The following is a 21,477-nucleotide window of genomic DNA, read 5'->3' on the forward strand; positions in this document are numbered from 1 at the left end:
GGTCTAACAGACCCCAATATTTTCAAAAAAGAGTACCTGTCACTACCTATTGCTATCATGGGGGATATTTACATTCCCTGAGATAATAAAAATGATAAAAAAATGAAATGAACAGTTTAAAAATATAATAAAAAAGCAAAATAAATAATTAAAATAAAAAAGCACCCCTGTCCCCCCGTGCTCACGCGTAAAGGCGAACGCAAGCGTCGGTCTCGTGTCATATGTAAACAGCAATTGCACCATGCATGTGAGGTATCACCAAGAAGGTCAGATTGAGGGCAGTAATTTTATCAGTAGACCTCCTCTGTAGATCTAAAATGGTAACCTGTAAAGGCTTTTAAAAACGTATGTAGTTTGTTGCCGATGCACGTTTGTGCGCAATTTTAAAGCATGTCGTGTTTGGTATCCATGTACTCGGCATAAGATCATCTTGTTTATTTCATCAAACATTTGGGCAATATAGTGTGTTTTATTGCATCAAAATTAAGAAAAGTGTGTTTTTTCCAAAAAAAAATTGCATTTGAAAAATCGCTGCGCAAATACTGTGTGAAAAAAAAAAAATCAACACCCACCTTTTTTTTTATCTGTAGGGCCTTTGCTTTAAAAAAATATATATAATGTTTGTGGGTTCAAAGTAATTTTCTTGCAAAAAAAAATATTTTTTCATTTAAACAAAAAGTGTCAGAAAGGGGTTTGTCTTCAAGCTTCTAAATGTTGTGCAATACCAGGACAGTTCAAGCCCCCCCCCCCAAATGACCCCTTTTTGGAAAGTAGACACCCCAAGCTATTTGCTGATAGGCATGTTGAGTACATGGAATATTTTATATTTTGTCACAAGTTTCGGGAAAATTACACTTTTTTTTTTTGCACAAAGTTGTCACTAAATGATATATTGTTCAAACATTGCATGGTTATATGCATTCTGCTGCTTCTCCTGAGTACGGCGATACCTCATGTGTGAGACTTTTTGGGAGCTTAGCCACGTACATGACTTGAAAACCAATCACTGCCTTCAGGATTTCGAAGGGTGTAAATTTTTGATTTTACTCCTCACTACCTATCACAGTTTTGAAGGCCATAAAATGCCAAGATAGCACCCCCCCCCCCCCCCCCAAATGACCCCATTTTGGAAAGTAGACACACCTAGCTATTTGATGAGAGGCTTGTTGAGTCCATGGAATATTTTATATTTTGTGGAAAAATTTTTTTTTTACTTTTGCACAAAGTTGTCACTAAATCCTTGTATAAAATAACATGTAATAATACATTTCCTCATGAACGGACATTTTAAACACAGTGATTGCGTCCTGTGAATCTGCTCCTGCAATTGTAGTATTAACTTTTGTTTTTAGAGTTACAATCAGAAATATTCCCATAACAGTTTTGGCGAGCCAGCCAGGAGTTTGGCAGAGTCTCCAGAAGGAACTGTGCTTTGATCGGGATCATCAGGAACGCAGACCTCTAAATGCCGGCTAGGTAAGCTGTCCTTAAGCTTGCTATATTTTCTGCCTTTCCTATGTATCCTATCTGTCGGTTCTCAAGGAAACCAGACCACTCTTGCACCTTTCTGGTTGAGCAACGTGTGTGACTATGTTTGTGTTCCCCTTCATGGGTTGGACTGCCTGTGGATAGGGAGAATCTTCTGCATTTCCCTGCATTGACTCCTTGTGGGCGACCTGGGTCAGGGGCGCATGGTAGGGTCAGATAAAACCCAAGAGAAAAGACGAGGAGGGTCTCTTAGTGAGTGTCTTGTCTATTGTCATAAACCCCTTCTATCTACATAGATAAGTGGAGGCTATTCTTGTAAATCTGCAGATTTGCTGTACTATTTGTTTTAGAGGCAAGAGGGTTAAGGCACAAATGGAGAAGAGAAAAGACTGGCTAATCATTATGGGAAATAAATGAAATAAGGGAATGAAGGGTGAGAGGCCCTTTAGAAAATGCCCAGCGCAAGATGAGCGCTAGAGGATGAACCGAAGGTATGGTTCTGCCTATACTGAGCCCCTAGATAAATGGGTAGAATGGACAAAAGGAACAGCCAAACCTTTAAAATCTGAAGGGACTTCTGATTTACAAGTATGGCAAACTTTTCTGCACAATTATGGCCCACTACTGTGCAGTGAAGGAATATGGAGAATAGCTTGCTAAAGTAGCAAATCAAACTGGCTTGATGGAGATGTTTAATAGAAGTACTGCCCAAATTTTATTACGTTTGGCCAGAAGACTCTGTAGAGGAGGATCCCCCACCTTATGTGGCTTCCAGTTTGGCTTTAAGAGGTCCATTCACAAAAGCACAAGAATTAGATTCAATGAAACACAGAAAAGATGAGCTGGGCAATATAGCAGAGAGCAGAGGTTTAACAGCCCCATATCAACCTATAAAGAGGGATTTGGCTCACATTTTAGAAACAGATGATTGGCATAAATTGTCGCCCGACGAATAGCGGAAAAATCGTGCTGCGTTTGGGGTGTTATTAAAATCAAGGGGCAATGCACCGGGAATGCAAGGGTTTCCCGCAATTCGCCGCTATTGCGAATAACAGGCAGAATCGCGGAAATTCCGCCCGCAGTTCGGAACACAGAGATGTGAACGGAGCCTTAGAGATATTTACTATATCTGCATGTGCCAATGTCATTGGCACATGCGCACTGAAGAAACGGCTCACTAGTGCCATTTTTTCAGTAGCTGTGCCGTGACCGGCGGCACCCACGCGCATGTGCGGGAGTGACGTCATTGAGGCTTCGGTCAATCACAATGCTGGAGCCCGCGAACCTGGAAAGAACTCTAGGAGACATGTCGCCAGAGACAGTGGTGTACGAGGACCGCTGCAACAGCTTTGTTCTAAGGTAAGTATTTCATAATGAGCTAGTATGTGATGCATACTAGCTTATTATGCCTTTGTCTTGCAGGTTGTTTTTTTGTTTTTTTGTTTGTTTTTTTTAGAGAGTTTACAATAATTTTAAGGCTTTGGCCAGAGAAAGAGATATAGAGTCTGAACTTCCGGAGCAAACCATAATTTCCCAACTGTGGCAGCAAGATGAAGAGAGAAGGAAGCCACCCCTTCTGCCCCTGTCACAGAGCAGAGCAATCAGTTTATCCCCTTAGAACCCAATTCGTTCGTCCCAGTTCTCTGCCAAAAGCAGTGGATCAGGCCTAGGAAAATGGCATGCCAGTATCAATCATGTTAAATAGGGGAGGCAATGGTCCGAAGGCCAGAGTAAATGTTTTTACAAGAACTCCCCTATCCTGGAGGTGAAACAGAATTAACCTGTTTAATTGATACTGATGCAAGCCAAAGAGTTTTTAATATAGAGGACTTATCTCCAGGATTATTATCTGGAAATTTTATCTCAGGCTAGGACAGCAAACAGAAATGGTCACTAAAATGTTAGTTTCAGACACAGTTCCTACCAATCTTTTGGGAGCTGACATTTTGAACCAAATTTTAGCAGACATATACTACACTCCTACAGGAGTCCAAGTGGTCAGTAGTCTGTCAGGAGAAGTTTTAAATTCTGCCCGTGGAGTATTTTTAATCTGAGACTCCACTCCACCATTTACACCAGAATTGGAAGTGATTCCCGCTGATTTATGGGCCACCAGCAATTATGTAGGTCTGCTGGACTGCACCCCAGTTATGATAACAATTAAACCAGGAGCCCATCTCCCACAGATTAAACAGTGACCACTGAGTATTGCTCAGACTGAGGGGATAAAGAATCAGATCACTCAATTGAAAGCAGCAGGGGTTGTTGTACCAATTAAGTTCCAAGCCAATGCACCCCTGTTCCCAATTGCAAAGAAGCCAGAAAAGAAGGGTGGAAAGTAGCATACCGCATGGTGCATTATTTGAGAGCAATTAACAATATAATTGAGTCAGATATCCCAATCGTTCCCAACCCCCACGCTTTACTAAATGGAATACTTGCCTCCAGCACCTGCTTTACAGTGATTGATCTTGCAAATGCTTTTTTTTCGGTGCCCCTACACCCAGATAGCTGGCAAGTATTGGACCACTGGTCCCCCTCACACCCAAACACTGTTTTGCTTCAGTACATAGACGATATGCTTATTTGTACTGATACAAAGGACATTTATAGCAGAGAAACAGTAAGCCTTCTCGTGTTTCTCTATAACAGTAACAACAAAGTTAGCAAAGATAAGCTACAATACTGCCAAGAGAAAGTGATCCTCCTGGGTCACTGCATTTCACATGGAATCTGTCATCTAACCCCAGATAGAGTTAAAACTCTACAAAAATGTGAAAAGCCAAGAAATGTACGGCAACTACGTGCCTTCCTGGGGGTAGTGGGATATTGTAGGGACTGGATTCCAAATGCATCAGAACTTATGGCTCCTCTATTTGAGGCAACCACCACAAACCCTTTCAAACTCACATGGGACAATGAATTGCAGATGAAGTAGCTTATTCAAATTTTGTCTGAAGCTCCTGCCATTGGACTTCCTGACTATACTAACACCTTCTCATTGTTTTGTCATGAAGTCAATGGATTTGCTGCAGGTGTACTTACCCAGCTACATGGAGACAAACAGAGGCCTGTGATGTATCAGCCTCCTCAGACCCTGTCATCAAGGCTCCCCCAGTTGTATGCGAGCCACAGCAGCTTGCATTTTGCTGCTAGACAAAGTAACTGAGCTTGTACTAGATTCTGCTCTGATCCTGTATATGTCACATGCAGTACAGGAGGAAATCACGAGTGTCTGCCAGTAGATTTGACAAAGTAACAATCTGCTCTTTTTGCTCCATCGAATTTAACAATCAAACGATATGTTACTTTAAATCCAGCTACTCTTGTTACTATAACTGATGAGGAAGATGCAACAAATGTTACTGATGTAGAACCTGAGAGTTTTTCTCATGATTGTATGGCTCTGATGGAGGTAGAAAGGGCCTCTGTCCCACCAGCAAAAGATAAGCCTTTATCAGATTGCGACACCCACCTATTCGTAGATGGTTCCAGATTTTACACCGATAATGGTCAGCCACACACAGGGTTTGCTATTACCACTACAGACACTAATTTACATCAAGAAGCATTGACACCCCAGATGTCAGCACAGGAAGCTGAGTTGTGTGCTGTAGTCAAAGCATGTCATCTCCTAGAGAATCAAAGGGGAAACGTTTACACTGACAGCAGATATGCATTTGGAATAGCTCGTGATTTTGGGCCTATTTGGAAAGCACAGAACTTTCTGACTAGTGCAGGGAAGCCAGTGAGACATGCAAAACTCATAGTTTTATGATATCATGATAGCATGATTATGATACCATGATAGCAATGCCTCTCAACTTCACTGATCTAAACAGAACCAAAATAAATGGCTCATACATAGTCTCCTCAGCTAATGAGCACAGATCAGTAACTTTGATGGTTTCAAAATACATAAACACTCCACAGATTTGTCTAAACATTACATGCCCATTTAACACTAAATGTACACAGTTGGGCAAATCAGATTGCACTGGAGCAAAGATTACAGTTTATGGAGGTCAATATTATTATATCCCAGATCCAGAACTAAATAGAACCCTTTATAGTACAAATTGCTCACAGTTCCCAATATGTGGAAATATCGGTTACCTGAGATTCCATGTTATTGCATCCAGTTTTTTAGGAGAAGGTATACCATCCATATGTAGAGGGTTATATTATATGTGTGGAAATAAAGCTTACGCCTGGCATCCTACTAATGTTACAGGTACATGTTATATTGGGAAGTTATTACCTGCTTTGACTGTTTGCAAAGATACAGTATGACCAGGTCAAAGTCCGGAATACCCTTCAGTGTTCAAAAGGGAGCTGTTCACTGAAGGCGAAATGACATGGTCATGGTTCCCTTCCTGGACAGGATCGGTAATTGACGCAATGAAAAGAATAAATAATTACACTAGAATTGTAGACGAGATTATTAACTTTACTACCACTGATATACTGTAGGTTTATTAAGTGAAGAAATGGCTCCCTTTAAAAAAGGAGTATTAGAGCACAGATTAACACTAAATTATCTCACTGCAGCTCAAAGTGGGATGTGTAAGGTTATTCGCACTGACTGTTATATATACATTTCTGATAATGAGGACATTGTTAAAGGGCATCTTGCTAAGATCAGAGAACTACAGAATAAGGCCAGAGATATTGCTAAAGATGTATGGAACCCCTTTAAGTGATTAGGAGATTTTGGTGACTTTTTATATGGCATAGCAACATGGTTACATCAACTAGGCGCTTACGTTGTGATGTTCCCATTTCTCATACTTGTTACTTACTTCCTCATCAGGCTATGCCTCTGTGTGACTACCCACTGTACCAATAGATGGTCCACCAGCCCTGATGAACCTATTATTCAGAGAAAACTAGGAGATAGCTGAACAGGGTGCTGTCTCTCTGTGCCAGTGTAGCAGGAGTTACCAGCAATTGGCGGAATGTAACGCGGCAAAGAATGGTGTCAAATAAACAAAAGGAAGGAAATTACAAGGACTTTCACAGTATTGTACATTTAAGCACAAGAGACTCCATTTTGTTCACACTGTTGAAATGTGTTATGTAACCTTCACTTAACACATAGACACAACTTCTGCTAGAAGCTCTCTCTGTCTCTACTTCCACCTCTCCTCTCAAGGTTTTACTTTTGCAATTGTTCTATTCGCTAGCATTAATAACATATTTCTATTTGTTAGTTTTTAATAACATCTCACACCACCCCTTTCTTATCTATGTATAAAATAACATGTAATAATACATTTTGTCATGAACGGGCATTTTAAACACACAGTGATTGGGTCCTGTGAATCTGTTCCTGAAATTGCAGTATTACCTTTTGTTTTTAGAGTCACAATCAGAAATATTCCCACCGTGAGACTTTCTCCACATTTGGAGTGCTCAAAGTTCTTGGATAACGTCTATATAGTGTCTGTAGCTTGGCTTTGTCGCCTCAATGGGCCAGCTCCAGTTCATGGATGCAACTACAATGCTTGGAAGTATCAGTTAAGAGCCTACATATTCTATATATTCACTTTTGAGGACTGTTCTATCTTCCATACCAGTGAATCCATTAATGAGTTCTCCCTTTATGTAAGTGGATGATCTAGTACAGCGATGGCAAACCTTGGCACCCCAGATGTTTTGGAACTACATTTCCCATGATGCTCAACTACACTGCAGAGTGCATGAGCATAATGGGAAATGTAGTTCCAAAACATCTGGGGTGCCAAGGTTCGCCATCACTGATATAGTATATTTCCGATGTATTATTTTACAGCATTTTTATCCACTACAGGATCAATTCCTTTTTTTATAGAAACATTCAAGGAACTTTTGTTGCTTTGAGAGAGCACCACCACCATTCCTATGTGATTATTACATCCTTGCTGGCAACATTTAATATGTCCACTATGAGTAGCATGAACTATTATATATATATATATATATATATACACACACACACACACGCACATACACATCTCACAAAAATGAGTACACCCCTCACATTTTTGTAAATATTTTATTATATTTTTATGTGACCTCACTGAAGAAACTACACTTTGCTACAATGTAAAGTAGTGAGTGTACAGCTTGTATAACAGTGTAAATTTACTGTCTCCTCAAAATAACTCAACACACATTGATGTCTAAACCGCTGGCAACAAAAGTGATTACACCCCTAAGTGAAAATGTCCAAATTGGGCCCAATTGGCCATTTTTCCTTCCCGGTGTCATGTGACTTGTTAGTGTTACAAGGTCTCAGGTGTGAATGGGGAGCAGGTGTGTTAAAATCGCTCTCACTCTCTCATACTGGTCACTGGAAGTTCAACATGGAACCTCATGGCAAAGAACTCTCTGAGGATCTAAAAAAAAAAAAAAAAATTGTTGCTCTACATAAAGATGGCCTAGCCTATAAGAAGACTGCCAAGACCCTGAAACTGAGCTGCAGCACGGTGGCTAAGACCATGCAGTGGTTTAACAGGACAGGTTCCACTCAGAACAGGCCTCGCCATGGTCGAGCAAAGCAGTTGAGCGCACGTGCTCAGCATCATATCCAGAGGCTGTCTTTGGGGAAACAGACGTATGAGTGCTGCCAGCATTGCTGCAGAGGTTGAAGGGGTAGGGGAGGTTAGCCTGTCAGTGCTCAGACCATACGCCATACACTGCATCAAATTGGTCTGCATGGCTGTCGTCCCAGAAGAAAGCCTCCTCCAAAGATGATGCACAAGAAGCCCGCAAACAGTTTGCTGAAGACAAGCAGACTAAGGACATTGATTACTGGGACCATGTCCTGTGGTCTGATGAGACCAAGATAAACTTATTTGGTTCAGATGGTGTCAAGCATGTGTGGCGGCAACCAGGTGAGGAGTACAAAGACAAGTGTGTCTTGCCTATAGTCAAGCATGGTGGTGGGAGTGTCATGGTCTGGAGCTGCATGAGTGCTGACGGCACTGGCGAGCTACAGTTCATTGAGGGAACCATGAATACCAACATGTATTGTGACATACTGAAGCAGAACATGAACCCCTCTCCCCGGAGACTGGGCCGCAGGGCACTATTCCAACATAATAACGACCCCAAACACACCTCCAAGATGACCAGTGCCTTGCTAAAGAAGCTGAGGGTAAAGGTGATGGATTGGCCAAGCATGTCTCCAGACCTAAACCCTATTGAGCATCTGTGGGGCATCCTCAAACAGAAGGTGGAAGAGCGCAAGGTCTCTAACATCCACCAGCTCCGTGATGTCTTCATGGAGGAGTGGAAAAAGCTTCCAGTGGCAACCTGTGAAGCACTGGTGAACTCCATGCCCAAGAGGGTTAAGGCCGTGCTGGAAAATAATGGTGGCCACACAAAATATTGACACTTTGGGCCCAATTTGGACATTTTCACTTAGGGGTGTACTCACTTTTGTTGCCGGCGGTTTAGATATTAATGGATGTGTGTTGCGTTATTTTGAGGGGACAGCAAATGTTTACGGTTATACAAGGTGTACACTCACTACTTTACATTGTAGCAGTGTCATTTCTTCAGAGTTGTCACATGAAAAGATAAAATAAAATATTTACAAAAAGGTGAGGGGTATACTCACTTTTGTGAGATACTGTATATATTTTAAATTGATCAATAATTATGCTTTAGGATACATTTTTGAAATATAAATTGCAAGGAGTATTTAGCGGGGTGACATTTCCTTGACTTCAACCAAGAAATATAGGTCTTCCAGGTGGGATGGTAGACTTTGTAAGAGGCCAGTTTCCTAGCCTTCAAGAGGGTAATTATAGTCAAGTTCAGTAAGCCCCTGTCTCTTAGATTTCTCTAAGTACCTCACAGAATTCTGCAGCCCCCTCTTAGATTTCTCTAAGTACCTCCCAGCACTCTGCAGCCTCCTCTTGGAGATCAGAGTGATCTCCAATGGGTGCTGCAGCTGCAAACATTGTACCTACCTCATTAATCTCCAGTAGTACTTTAAGATGTTATAAGTGTGGCAAGATCTCAGGGCATCAAGTACATCAGCAATCTATGGCTTCCCAAAGACTGCGCATAAGTATGTATTTAGTTTTTTACTTACTTGCACAGTACGTCCAGCGTTTATATGCTCTTTGTGCAACTGATCCCATGATTTACATTTTCGATACTAAAGAAAGAAAAAAAAGGTAAAAGGCAAAGTATCTTCAGCATAATTTAGAAATCAATCATATTCCTTCAAATGAACCTGTACTTTGAACAATATCAGGGTAACAGAATTTCACTGTATTGTTCATTTAAGCACAAGAGAAGCCATTTTGTTTGCAATATCCATATCGTACACAGACTGAACTTTTTACTAGAATGCTCTATCTTACCACTCCCCTCTCAAGGTTTCTAGTTTCCCAACAGCAGAGATAGCTGCTGACATTTGAAATGTAACATTAGTCTAGTTGCTGGTTTTTATTAACATTTCACACCACCCTATTATCTTCTGTGTAAAATAGAATGTATTAATAAACTTAGAGAGAACAGATACTTTAAACACAGGGTTTGCGTCCTGTTTATCTGTTCCTGCATATACAGAGTTAACTTTTATCTCAGTGTCTCAGCCAGAAAAAATCATAACGCCAGAGTCTCCAGAAGCAACTGCGCTCGGATTGGGACCACCAGGATCTCAGACTCTATATGCCCTAAAGGATATCTAATGGGAAAAAAATTAAAATTTTATTTTTTTTTAAACAAACATGTCATACTTACCTCCTCTGTGCAGTTGGTTTTGCACAGAGTGGCCCCGATCTTCCTCTTCTAGGGTCCCTTAGGGGCGCTCCTGGCTCCTCCTCTTCTTGAGTGCCCCGTCGGAGAAGCGCTCTCCCTCGGGGCACCCGTGTGGGTGCGCGCCTGTGTCCTGCTGCTGCATCTATTGACACGGACAGAACTCGGCCCCGCCCAATCGTCATTGGATTTTATTGACAGCAGCGGGTGCCAATGGCTGCGCTGCTATCAATCTATCCAAACAGGACACGAGACGCCGGCTGGAGCTGGTGTGCTCGTTCCCGGCGTGGGAAAGACAGGGTTCAGGTAAGTAAAACAGGGGCACTGGGGGGCTGCTACACTAAAGGAGGTTTTTCACTTTCATGCATAGAATGCATAAAGGTGAAAAACCTTGAGGGTTTACAACCCCTTTAACCACTCCAGCCCTTGAAGGATTTACTCCCTTAATGACCAGTTCATTTTTTGTGATACGGTACTGCGTCGCTTTAACTGTCAATTTAGTAGTCGTGCGACGTTGTAACCAAACAAAATTGATGTCCTTTTCTTCCCACAAATAGAGCTTTCTTTTGATGATATTTGATCACCTCTGCGTTTTTTATTTTTTGCGCTATAAACACAGACAATTTAAATAAAAATAACAATATTTTTTACCTTTTGCTTTAATAAACATCCCCCAAAAAAATGTAAAAAAACTAAAATTTCTTTATCAGTTTAGGCCAATATGTATTCTGCTACATATTTTTGGTAAAAAAAAAAAAAAAAATCGCAATAAGCATATATTGATTGGTTTGCGCAAAAGTTATAGCATCTACAAAATAGGGGATAGATTTATGCCATTTTTATTATTATTATTTTTTTTATACTAGTAATGGCGGTGATCAACGATTACGACATTGTGGCAGACAGATTGGATAATCTTGACACTTTTTTGGGACCAGTGACAATTATACAGCAAATAGTGCTATAAAAATGCACTGATTACTGTATAAATGACACTGACAGGGAAGGGGTTAACACTAGGAGGCGATCAAGGGGTTAAATGTGTCCTAAGGAGGTGTTTCTAACTGGGGGGGGTGGACTGACAGGGAGCACAGAGAGATCGCTGTTCCTGATCACTAGGAACAGACGATCTCTCTCTACTCCCCTGTCAGAACGGGGATCTGCTTTGTTTATACTGGCAGATCCCCATTCTGGCTCTCTATGGAGTGATCGCGAGTGGCCGCCGGACATCGTGGCCGCCGACCTTGTGCATCGGCTCTGGCACGGCGCCGAGGGAGCGCGTGCCCACTGTATCTATTACACAGAGAGCCGTATGGCGATTTGCGCAATAGGGCCGCCCTGCCGCAGTATAACTGCGGCGGCTGGTCAGCAAGTGGTTGTTAAGCCACTACATAATTTTTATATAATTCTCTCTGTTTCCTAATCCTGTGTGCCTCTGTGTGTGCATTTTATAAAAAAAAAATTCAGATTTTAGAGCGATGCTCAGCGCTCATGTGACCGAACGCCTCTCTCTCCTCTGTTCATCTGACAGCTGCAGTGGGAGGGGCCGAGAATCCCCCTGCTGACATCAGTCGAGAGGAGAGGAGGAGAGAAAGAGAGAGGCAGCCAGTCACGTGACATAAGGCACAGACTGAATTTTTTTTAATAAAGCATAAACAGGGGCACATAGCATTAGGAAACACAAAGGATTGTATGAAGATGTAAATGTTATTCTAGCTGCAGGAGTAGAGGGGCGGACACTGTCACTACCTGACAGGCAGGGAGGGGGAAGGGGAGAGGGGAGAGGACGGGGAGAGCAGAGAGGAGATCTGCGGATGAAGGAGGCACATAAACTGCCCACAGTGTCAGGGCTCAGCAGCCATGATAAATCGTGGTCGGTTTACAGAGGGGAGGGCAGAACCAAGCAGGATCAGCCAGGTTTTTCAGGTGATACAGGGGGCCAAACGGCACAGCACAAGCATTGTGCTGTATAACATGCTTTAAAGGAACAGGATCCAAATTTTTTTTTTTTTTTTTAGGGTAACAACTTCAACAAGGATTCCATTATCCTGACTGGACGTCATATCACGTCTTTCAGGATAATAAGCCAGTGCACCTGCGGGGGGCGCGCAGCATGGCGATCAGTGGTGTGTCACTCTGGCATACCGCATCTCCGATCATGGTAAGGAGCCTCTGACAGAGGCTTTTTACCACGTGATCAGCTGCGACCAATCACAACTGACCACAGCATGAACCAGGAAGTGCCGGTAATTGACTTTTCCTTGGTTCGCGCTGACAGGGAGAGTCGATGGGTGGCTCTCCTGTCAGAGAGGGGGTGTGCACTGATAATCAGCACATTGATTATCAGTGCAGCCCATATCAGAGGTGCTCACCACAGCTGCAAATCAGTGCCCATCAGCTGCCAGTCAGTGCCCACACAAATCACCAATCAGTACCCCAGCAGTAACGCCTATCAGTGCCTTTCAGATGCCCATCAGTAATGCCTATCAGTACTGCCCATCAGTGCCACCTATCAGGGCCCAGTGCCGCCTATCGGTGCTCATCAGTACCACCCATCAGTGCCACATATCAGCATAGCCTATCAATGCCCATCAGTGCTGCATATCAGTGCCGCCTATTAGTACCCATCAGTGCCACTGGAGGTTCAGCACAGAGGAAAGTGTACCAGAGAAACAGGAAGACACTCTCTCGCTATCTGATATGTTTGACGAAATTTTACACAAACGTACCCCGGTCCATAGCAGTGCCCCAAAAAAATTCAGCTACCCAGCAGCTGGAGAATTATTTATCTGAACTACCTATCGCCAGAAGTGACAATCCCCTTGAGTACTGGCGCATGAACAAAGAACATTTTCCATTGCTTGCACAGATTGCACACGGATATTTATCTGCCCCAAGCACCAGTACAGAGAGTGAGAGACTATTCAGTCTAGCATCTCATATTCTTCATGAGTAGAAGAACCGTCACTCCTGTGAGAAAGCTGAACAACTTTTGTTCTTAGAGCAAAATCTACCACTTTTACCTAAATAGAAAGCATAGTCCAATTTTCTATGCTAAAATGGTCTAGTTGGGGGGGCGTGTCCAAGATGGCGACCGGAGCGGACGCACAGTGAGAGAGCTCCGCTCGCTTCCCGGCCTTAAGTTCTGTTTTCCCTGCAGACTGCTAGCTCTGACCGCCCTGACAAGCTGCTACAAGTAGTGGAGGAAGGTAGGACACAGGGAGAGAGAGTTATCTTCACCCCGCAAGTCCCAAAAGGCTACCCCGAATACCGCTGCAGCTCCGCTCGGCTCCCGGCCTAAAATCCTCCTACCCGGGGGATTGGTGGCTCTGCACGGCCCTGACAACCTGCACTTAGTAGCGGAGGGAGGTATGACAAGGGGGAAGGGAGCTATATCAGCCCGCAAGTCCCAAACAGGTGCCCAGAGTACCCCTGCACGGACACCCCGTCCTGCTAAAGGCCCCAAGATGGCGGCGCAGCCTGAGGGCATGGAGCAATCCCCTCCAGAACAAGAACAATCCAACTTTGAGGCCCTTATGCAGGCAATTACCAACTGCCAATCTACCCTTACAGGGAAAATCGAGCAGATGCAGCTTGATATTAGTCTCATACGGCGAGACATGGACACATTTAGATCCCGCCTCACGGAGGCCGAACGCCGCGTGGGGGATACAGAAGATGTATTGCAGGACCATACAGTCTCACTCCGTACGCTGCAAACAAAAATTAAATCTCTTGAAGCTCGTGCGGAGGACGCAGAGAATAGAAATAGGAGGAACAACCTCCGCGTGGTGGGCCTCCCGGAGGGGGCCGAAGGTACCGACCCCACGACATTCACTGAAAACCTCCTACGTGAGTTGCTACCTCAGGCGACATTCTCAAACGTCTTTGTGGTGGAGAGGGCACATAGAATGCCTGCTGCCCGGGGGCCCCCGGGAGCTCCTCCGCGCACATTCATCCTGAAATTATTGAACTTTAGGGACCGTGACCTTGTCCTCCGGGAATCAAGAAAGGTTGAGCAGCTGAGATATGAGGGGGCTAAGTTCCTGAACAAGCGTCGCAATGGCTAGAAACCATTCAGAGGCACTGATACTCTGATACAAGCACAAGGTTGGACTCTACTACCCTGGCTCGATGGCTGCCCTTTTTCGGGGGGGGAGGGGTTTTTTGTTTTTTTTTTTTCTTTCTCAAATCCTGGTAGTCACTGACACTAGTTTGGTCTGGATCGGTGTCCCCTTTTGCTCCCATGGGAGCCAGCTGAAGAGGAGATAACTAGGGTCTCATGGTCCCTGGAAACACAAGAGTGCGGGTGAACCTACACCTCGTGCAAGACTTCACGAGTCACACACGTGCAGCCAGAGAGGACCTGGGAGGGAGCACCTTTAATGTTTGTTTTCTTCAAGGCATTCCTTCTGAATGGGTGTATTCAAGGTTAATACAGGTTCAAGTTATGTGCCCCCGGAGGAAGATGTTTACTTCTCCGGGAGATATCAGTTTTTATTCTGCAGGGAACGATTATCCTTTACGTCAAGGGGGAGACTTACTGTGTGTACTGTGAACTCGGGTCCCCTCTTGTTCATCTCCCCAATTGGCTATGGCCATGATAGTTACTGGGAATGAAGCACGCCGAAGTTTGGGGGGTGGTGCGGGGTGGGGGTGGGGGGGGGGATGGAAGGTGAGCACAAGTTTTTGCTCCGAGATGGGACTTTTGATATGTTTTTCTTTTGTTTTCTTTTTTTGCTGCTGCATATGCTTACTTTGTTGTGCTGATGTATACTGTATTAAAAATCAGGGTGGTTTAGATCTCTCTCCACTAGATGGCATTACTCAGGGAAATAGATATGTGTTTCTTTATGTTTTACTTTCTTCTTGCTCACATTTAAATTGACCCTGAGAAGGGCTGAGTGCCATTCTGTTTTCTTATTTTTAACAAAGAGCCAATGCCACCATTGACAGTACTATCGTGGAATGTTAGAGGGTTAAACTCTAAAATTAAGAGGTCCTTGGTGTTTAACTTCCTGAAAAGATACAACCCGCATATATGTGTGTTTCAGGAGACCCATCTGGTGGGGAGCAGGATGCTGGCATTACGGAGACCATGGGTTGGTGCAAACTACCACTCTACTTATTCCTCGTACTCCCGGGGTGTTAGCGTCCTGGTCCACAAATCGGTTGGCTTTACCCTATAGTGGATCTTCATTTGGATCCTGATGGAAGATATGTGGCCATACATGCAATGTGTGATAGATTAGAATTATTGATAATAGATATATATATCCCCCCACCAGCCACAACAGAGATCCTCAAGAAACTTACCCCAATAATAGCGCAGTATCCTTCGGCTGGGCTACTCCTGACAGGAGATTTCAATATGATCCCCAAACCCAGACCTGGATAGACTGGGTGCGGGATCCTCAGGTCCAACCCCCTTGACACAGTGGGCTGACAATTATGGATTTTCGGATATCTGGAGGTTGAGGCATCCGGGGGAGAGACAGTATACCTGTCACTCGGCTGCGCATGCATCCTTCTCCAGAATTGATCTGATGTATACCTCTGACTCCCTGCTCTCCCGAATACAAGAGGTGGATATTCTGCCGAGGGGTATCTCGGATCATGCTCCCCTCATACTTAAACTGCAGACAGACTCCCCTACGAGCACTGCTCTTTGGCGGCTCTCGGGGCTCTGGATTGCGGATGAGAGGGTGATTCCCCTGGTGGAGGGCGAGTTAGGGATCTATTGGACGCTTAACGAAGGCACAGTCTCCCCTCCTATGCTCTGGGATGCCTTCAAGGCGTACACCAGGGGACAATATAAAATGGCAATAGGGAGGGTTAGGAAGGACACCAGGATGGCACTGGAAGAAGCTGAGAGAAAGGTTCTCCTTTTGGAAAATAATTATGTGCACACTAGAGACGTCTTAATATACGACGCTATGCAGTCTTTACACAGAGAGATTTCTCTCTTACGGATTGAGACCACTAAGAAACAGCTGGTGGCTCAATCCCAAAGAATCTTTGAGCAGGGAGAGAAGACAGGTAGAATGCTAGCTTGGCTGGCCAAAGAACGCTCCTCTTCAATACACATCGCCCATGTCAGAGATGATATGGGAGTGATCCATTCTGATCCTACAGCTATAAATGGGCAATTTGCACATTACTATCAACAGTTATATACTTCTAAGGTTACTTCTACTGAGGAAGCTATGTGCAACTTTCTAGATCAGATTGATTTCCCCCTACTGTCTATAGAGGCTAGAAATACACTAGATGCCCCAATTACTCTTAAAGAGGTCCAGACAGCAATGGCGTCACTTCAGCCAGCAAAAACTCCAGGCCCTGACGGCCTGCCGGCAGAATTCTATAAGACAAACAATGAAATTCTCCTCCCTGTGTTTCACAGGCTGCTCCTTACAATGCTAAAAGAAGGTTCCCTCCCTCCCTCAATGGCAGAGGCTGTGATTGTAGTTATACCCAAACCCAACAAAGACCCTGCATCCTGCTCATCATATCGCCCTATTTCACTTTTAAATGTAGATGCCAAAATAACTACCAAAATCCTAGCAAATAGGCTCAACTCGGTTATCTTTTCTATAATCAATGACGACCAGACGGGCTTTATGCCAGGTAAGGGTACGGACATAAATCTACGTAGACTATATACTAATATCTCTCACGCGGAGAGGTCCCAATCCTCGGGAGTGGTGGCCTCTTTAGACGCCGAGAAGGCCTTCGACTCGGTAGAGTGGAGGTTCTTGTGGAAGGTGCTCGAACGCTTTAATTTTGGCCCCCAGTTTATCTCATGGATAAAACTCCTTTACAGCAATCCCACAGCAAGAGTTCGAACGAATGGAATGCTCTCTCCCCCATTTTCGTTAGAAAGAGGAACCAGACAGGGCTGCCCCTTATCCCCGGGTCTATTCGCCCTGGCCATTGAGCCTCTGGCTATTCTGCTTAGGGCGTCCCCGAGGGTTGGGGGAATAAAGGTTGGTCCGCTGACTGAGAGGGTTTCACTATATGCTGATGATGCATTGTTGTACCTTCCAGATGCATCGACATCATTGGCCGCAGCCCTTGAAATCATAAATCATTACGGATCCTTCTCAGGCATTCGGATCAACTGGACTAAATCCATTATATTTTCATTGTCCCTGACCTTGCCAGATGTGGACCCTTCAAACCCACTAATTTTGGTCCCTAAGTTTAAATACCTGGGGATTGAGATCCAGAGAGACCCACGCATGTATTTGATGGACAATGTATACCCAATCCTACACCAGCTTACTACCCGCTGTCAGGCCTGGAAATCCCTTCCCCTATCACCAGTAGGTAGGGTTAATCTTTTAAAGATGACGTTCCTCCCCAAATTTCTATATGTATTCCGTAATCCTTTTTTGACAAGCTAGATCAAGTCGTTAATACATTTGTGTGGGGGGGATCCGCTCCTAGAGTAGCTCGGACTACCCTTCAACTCCCTCTGTCGATGGGTGGCTTGGCGCTCCCATGCTTTAAAAAATATTATTGGGCTGCGGTGGTGGTTACTGTTCGTTGGTGGTTTTCTCAACCAAAATCTAACCCTTCACTTAATCTTGAGGCCGCAATAATGGGTTCATACTCAGCGTTGAGTAATCTGGTCTTCAGAGGGGCCAAGGCACATGTGGACATAACAACTCCGATGCGAACAACGGTTGGGGTTTGGGAGCAGATGTCAAAAAGAATTGCTGGACCCAATACTATTTCCCCTTACACACCGCTGTGGGGCAACCCCAAACTAAACCACCTCCGGACAGTCCCAGACCCGACCCTATGGGCGAGATATGGAATTAAAATAATGCAACAAGTGTGGACTGGGGACGAGGTTGTCCCATACGACACTTTAAAAAATGATTTCCAACTTCCCCCTAAAATGTTTTTCCGCTATCTGCAATTGCGACATGCAGTACAGGCACAATATCCAGGAGGTGTAGCTTTACAGTCACACGGGGTGGAGAAGCTCCTCATCTCCAAAAATATAGATCGAATCCTATCCTCCTTATACACTCAGATCTTGACTGAGGACCAGACTGTAGAAACAGGGCTATATGATAAATGGAAGAGAGACGTTCCAGACCTGGCTCCCGATGATTGGGAGGAGGGTCTGCAACAATATATCCCCCTTATGATCTCTGCAAGAGATAGATTTATTCAGCTCAAATTTATTCACAGAACATATTACACGCCACAAAGATTAGCTAGAATATACCTGACACAAACGGATAGATGTCCGAAATGTACGAGGGAGCTAGGTACCTTTATCCATGTGGTCTCGGAGTGCCCGGTTATACAGAGATTTTGGACAGAGGTGGTCGAAGTTATTAACACAGTGGGTAATCTAAACATACAAAGGAGCCCGATTATACTACTGCTTGGGGTCTGTGACAATCTTATACCTAGTGTGCACAAAAGACTGTTTGTTTTTTACGCTGCATTCTATGCCAGGAAGGCTATTCTATTAAAGTGGAAGCAACCTGATCCCCCCACGGTGGCCCAATGGAAGGATATGGTGAACTCCATTCTACCACTTTACAAACTCACATATATCAACCGCAAATGCCCCAAGAAGTTCTCTAAGATTTGGGGAGCCTGGTCCAAACAATAACGATGATCGTTAGTGATCTATGAAACACATGTTATCCCCCTATCTGATACGCTCCCCCCCCCCCCCCTCCTGCCTCTGCCCCTTTTTCTCCCCCCCCCCACCATTCCTGACCCCCCCTACCTCTCCCTTTCCCTTCACCTTTCCTTTTTCCTTCTTTGTTCTCCCCCCCCCCGCTAAATCACAGATCCGCCAAAATCTAATAAGGGAATAATCTGAAAGCTAATTAAGATAAAGACGGTATGAGACAGTAAGAATATGTTAGAAGTTAATATTGAAAATACTGTATAACTGCCTGAATATGGTTTTTCTTTTCTCCTTCTACTGATGTGATTGTATACAAAGCATTAAAAGTAATGTAAGGCTTATAGAACGCTACGAGATTGTTTGACCTGGAAATATCCAACTGTTTTGATATGTATTTTGACATATGCAGCACCTGTCACGGGCATGGCCAGAGCGGAGGCTGTTGGAGAGGACTGTGTGCAAGCCTGTTGCCCACCGATTATGGGCCCTAGCATTTGAGGTGAATGAGAAATCCAGTCTGAACTGTATTAATCGGACTCAGTCATGTATATATTGTATGGGGACTCCTTACTGTATATTTGTGTCCCTGAAGAGGGAGGGGGGATTCCTCCAGCAGCCCCCTGCTGATAAGACTGATTCATTCTGCTGGGACACATCCTGTGAGGAGATGCTGGTGTTATCAACATGTGTTTATGTTAATTGAGAGAGCTGATCACATTAGCCACCAGCCCTGGCTAATAGACGAATGGTCTAGGCTGAGGAGGGGGGAGATTGTTGTTTGTATTGTTAATTGTATTAATGTGTGAAGCCCGGTGCCCACAAGACTGTCATCTGGTCTGGGTACATTTTGTAGTAAATTAGGTCATGTTAATTAGGTTAGCTTTGAGTCATCCCTGATGTAAAAAGGTCTGTGAGATCTCAAAATAAAAGCAGTTCTGATGTACTCCAAGACTGGTGTTGTCTAGTTCTTGGGGTTCCTATAGCCAGATCCATTGGACTCGTGTTCCAGAACTTAGGAAGCGGTATATGACGGAAGCACTCAAGCGGAGTGTGGGGCGTTCCGTGACAGCACCATTATGTTCTTTGTAAATATGTTTTTGTTTCGTTGTCTGAATAATCTCCGATAGGAGACAAATAAAAACTTTTCTGTTAAAAAAAAAAAAAAATGGTCTAGTTGTGCCACTTTTGCACTATATTTGAATTCTTCAATTACAGTGTACTGTAAAGTTGAAACTTGAAATAAGTTTACATCACAAAATATAGGGCCATTTGCTATTTTGCTGGTTGTTAGATCTCTTTTTTTTGCATAATAATTTTCAATTTACCATATATACTCGAGTACAGACTGATCCGTATATAAGCCAAGGCACCTAATTTTACCACAAAAAACTGGGAAAACGTATTGACTCGAGTATAAGCCTAGGGTGGGAAATGCAGCAGCTACTGGGTAAACAATGCTCATCTGTAGCCTCACTGTGTCCATTTGCAGCCTCACTGTGCCCACCTGTATCATCAGTGCCCATCTGCGGCCTCACTGTGCCCATCTACAGCCTCACTGTGCCCAACTGCAGCCACACTGTGCCCATTTGCAGCCTCACTGTGCCCATTTGCAGCCTCGTTGTGCCCATTTGTAGCTGTACCTGTGATAACTAAAACAGTGGGTGTCTCCCGCTGTGTCATGCTCATCTGCAGCTGTACCTTTGATAACTAAAACAGCGGGTGTCTCCCGCTGTGTCATGCAGTCTGTTCGGCTGTCCATTGTAACAAAGCCCCGCCTCCTCCTTGTCCGTAGCAGAGGGAACACTGATACATTTTCCCAGCATTGTATCAGTGTTCCATATACATAAACATAGAGGCTTTGCCATTCTATGTTTTGCCTGTTTTTGTTTTTTTTTTTTTTTAATTTTGAATTTATTTGATTTTCTGTGTCTAATTTATTTGTGTTACTTTATTAACCACTTAAGGACCAAGCCTCTTTTTGACACTTGTTGTTTTAAGTTAAAATCAGTTTTTCTTGCTAGAAAATTACCCCCAAACATTATATTTTTTTTCAGACATAATTGGAGAATAAAATGTCGTTGCAATACTTTATGTCACTCCGTATTTGCGCAGCGATCTTACAAGCGCAATTTTTTGGGAAAAAATAAATTTTTTTGCCTTAAAAAATAAGATAAAAATATTGTGAAAGATAATGTTACGCCAAGTAAATTGATACCCAACATGACATGCTTCAAAAATGCATCCACTCATGGAATGGCGACAAACTTTTACCCTCAAAAATCTCCATAGGCGACGTTTAAAAAATTCTACAGGTTACATGTTTAGAGTTACAGAGAAGGTCTAGTTTTAGAATTATTGCTCTCGCTCTAATGATCATGGCGATACCTTACATGTGATCACCGTTTTCATATGCGGGCGCGACTTACGTATGTGTTTGCTTCTGCGCGCGAGCTCGGTGGGACAGGCGCTTTACAGTTTTATTTTTTTTTATTATTATTTATTTTACTTTTTATTTTTTTATTTTTACACTGTCCTTTAAAAAAAAATTGGGTCACTTTTATTCCTATTAC

At 43.6% G+C, this 21,477-nt stretch overlaps 1 protein-coding gene across 3 annotated transcripts in view; it reads right to left on the reverse strand.

Annotated features, from left to right (window-relative positions):
- STX17 (syntaxin 17) overlaps window positions 1-21,477 on the reverse strand; it is a 252,011-nt gene that overhangs the window by 135,323 nt on the left and 95,211 nt on the right. For 2 of the 3 annotated variants that reach the window (XM_073630645.1, XM_073630646.1), the window contains one exon: window positions 9,575-9,640. The exons of the other annotated variant lie outside the window; for it this stretch is intronic. In XM_073630645.1, the coding sequence (XP_073486746.1) occupies window positions 9,575-9,640 (66 nt within the window). The remainder of the gene's footprint in view (window positions 1-9,574; window positions 9,641-21,477) is intronic. 3 annotated transcript variants of the gene reach the window in all.

Source organism: Aquarana catesbeiana, linkage group LG05, assembly GCF_042186555.1.
Source record: "Aquarana catesbeiana isolate 2022-GZ linkage group LG05, ASM4218655v1, whole genome shotgun sequence".
In the NCBI taxonomy this organism is placed as follows: domain Eukaryota; kingdom Metazoa; phylum Chordata; class Amphibia; order Anura; family Ranidae; genus Aquarana; species Aquarana catesbeiana.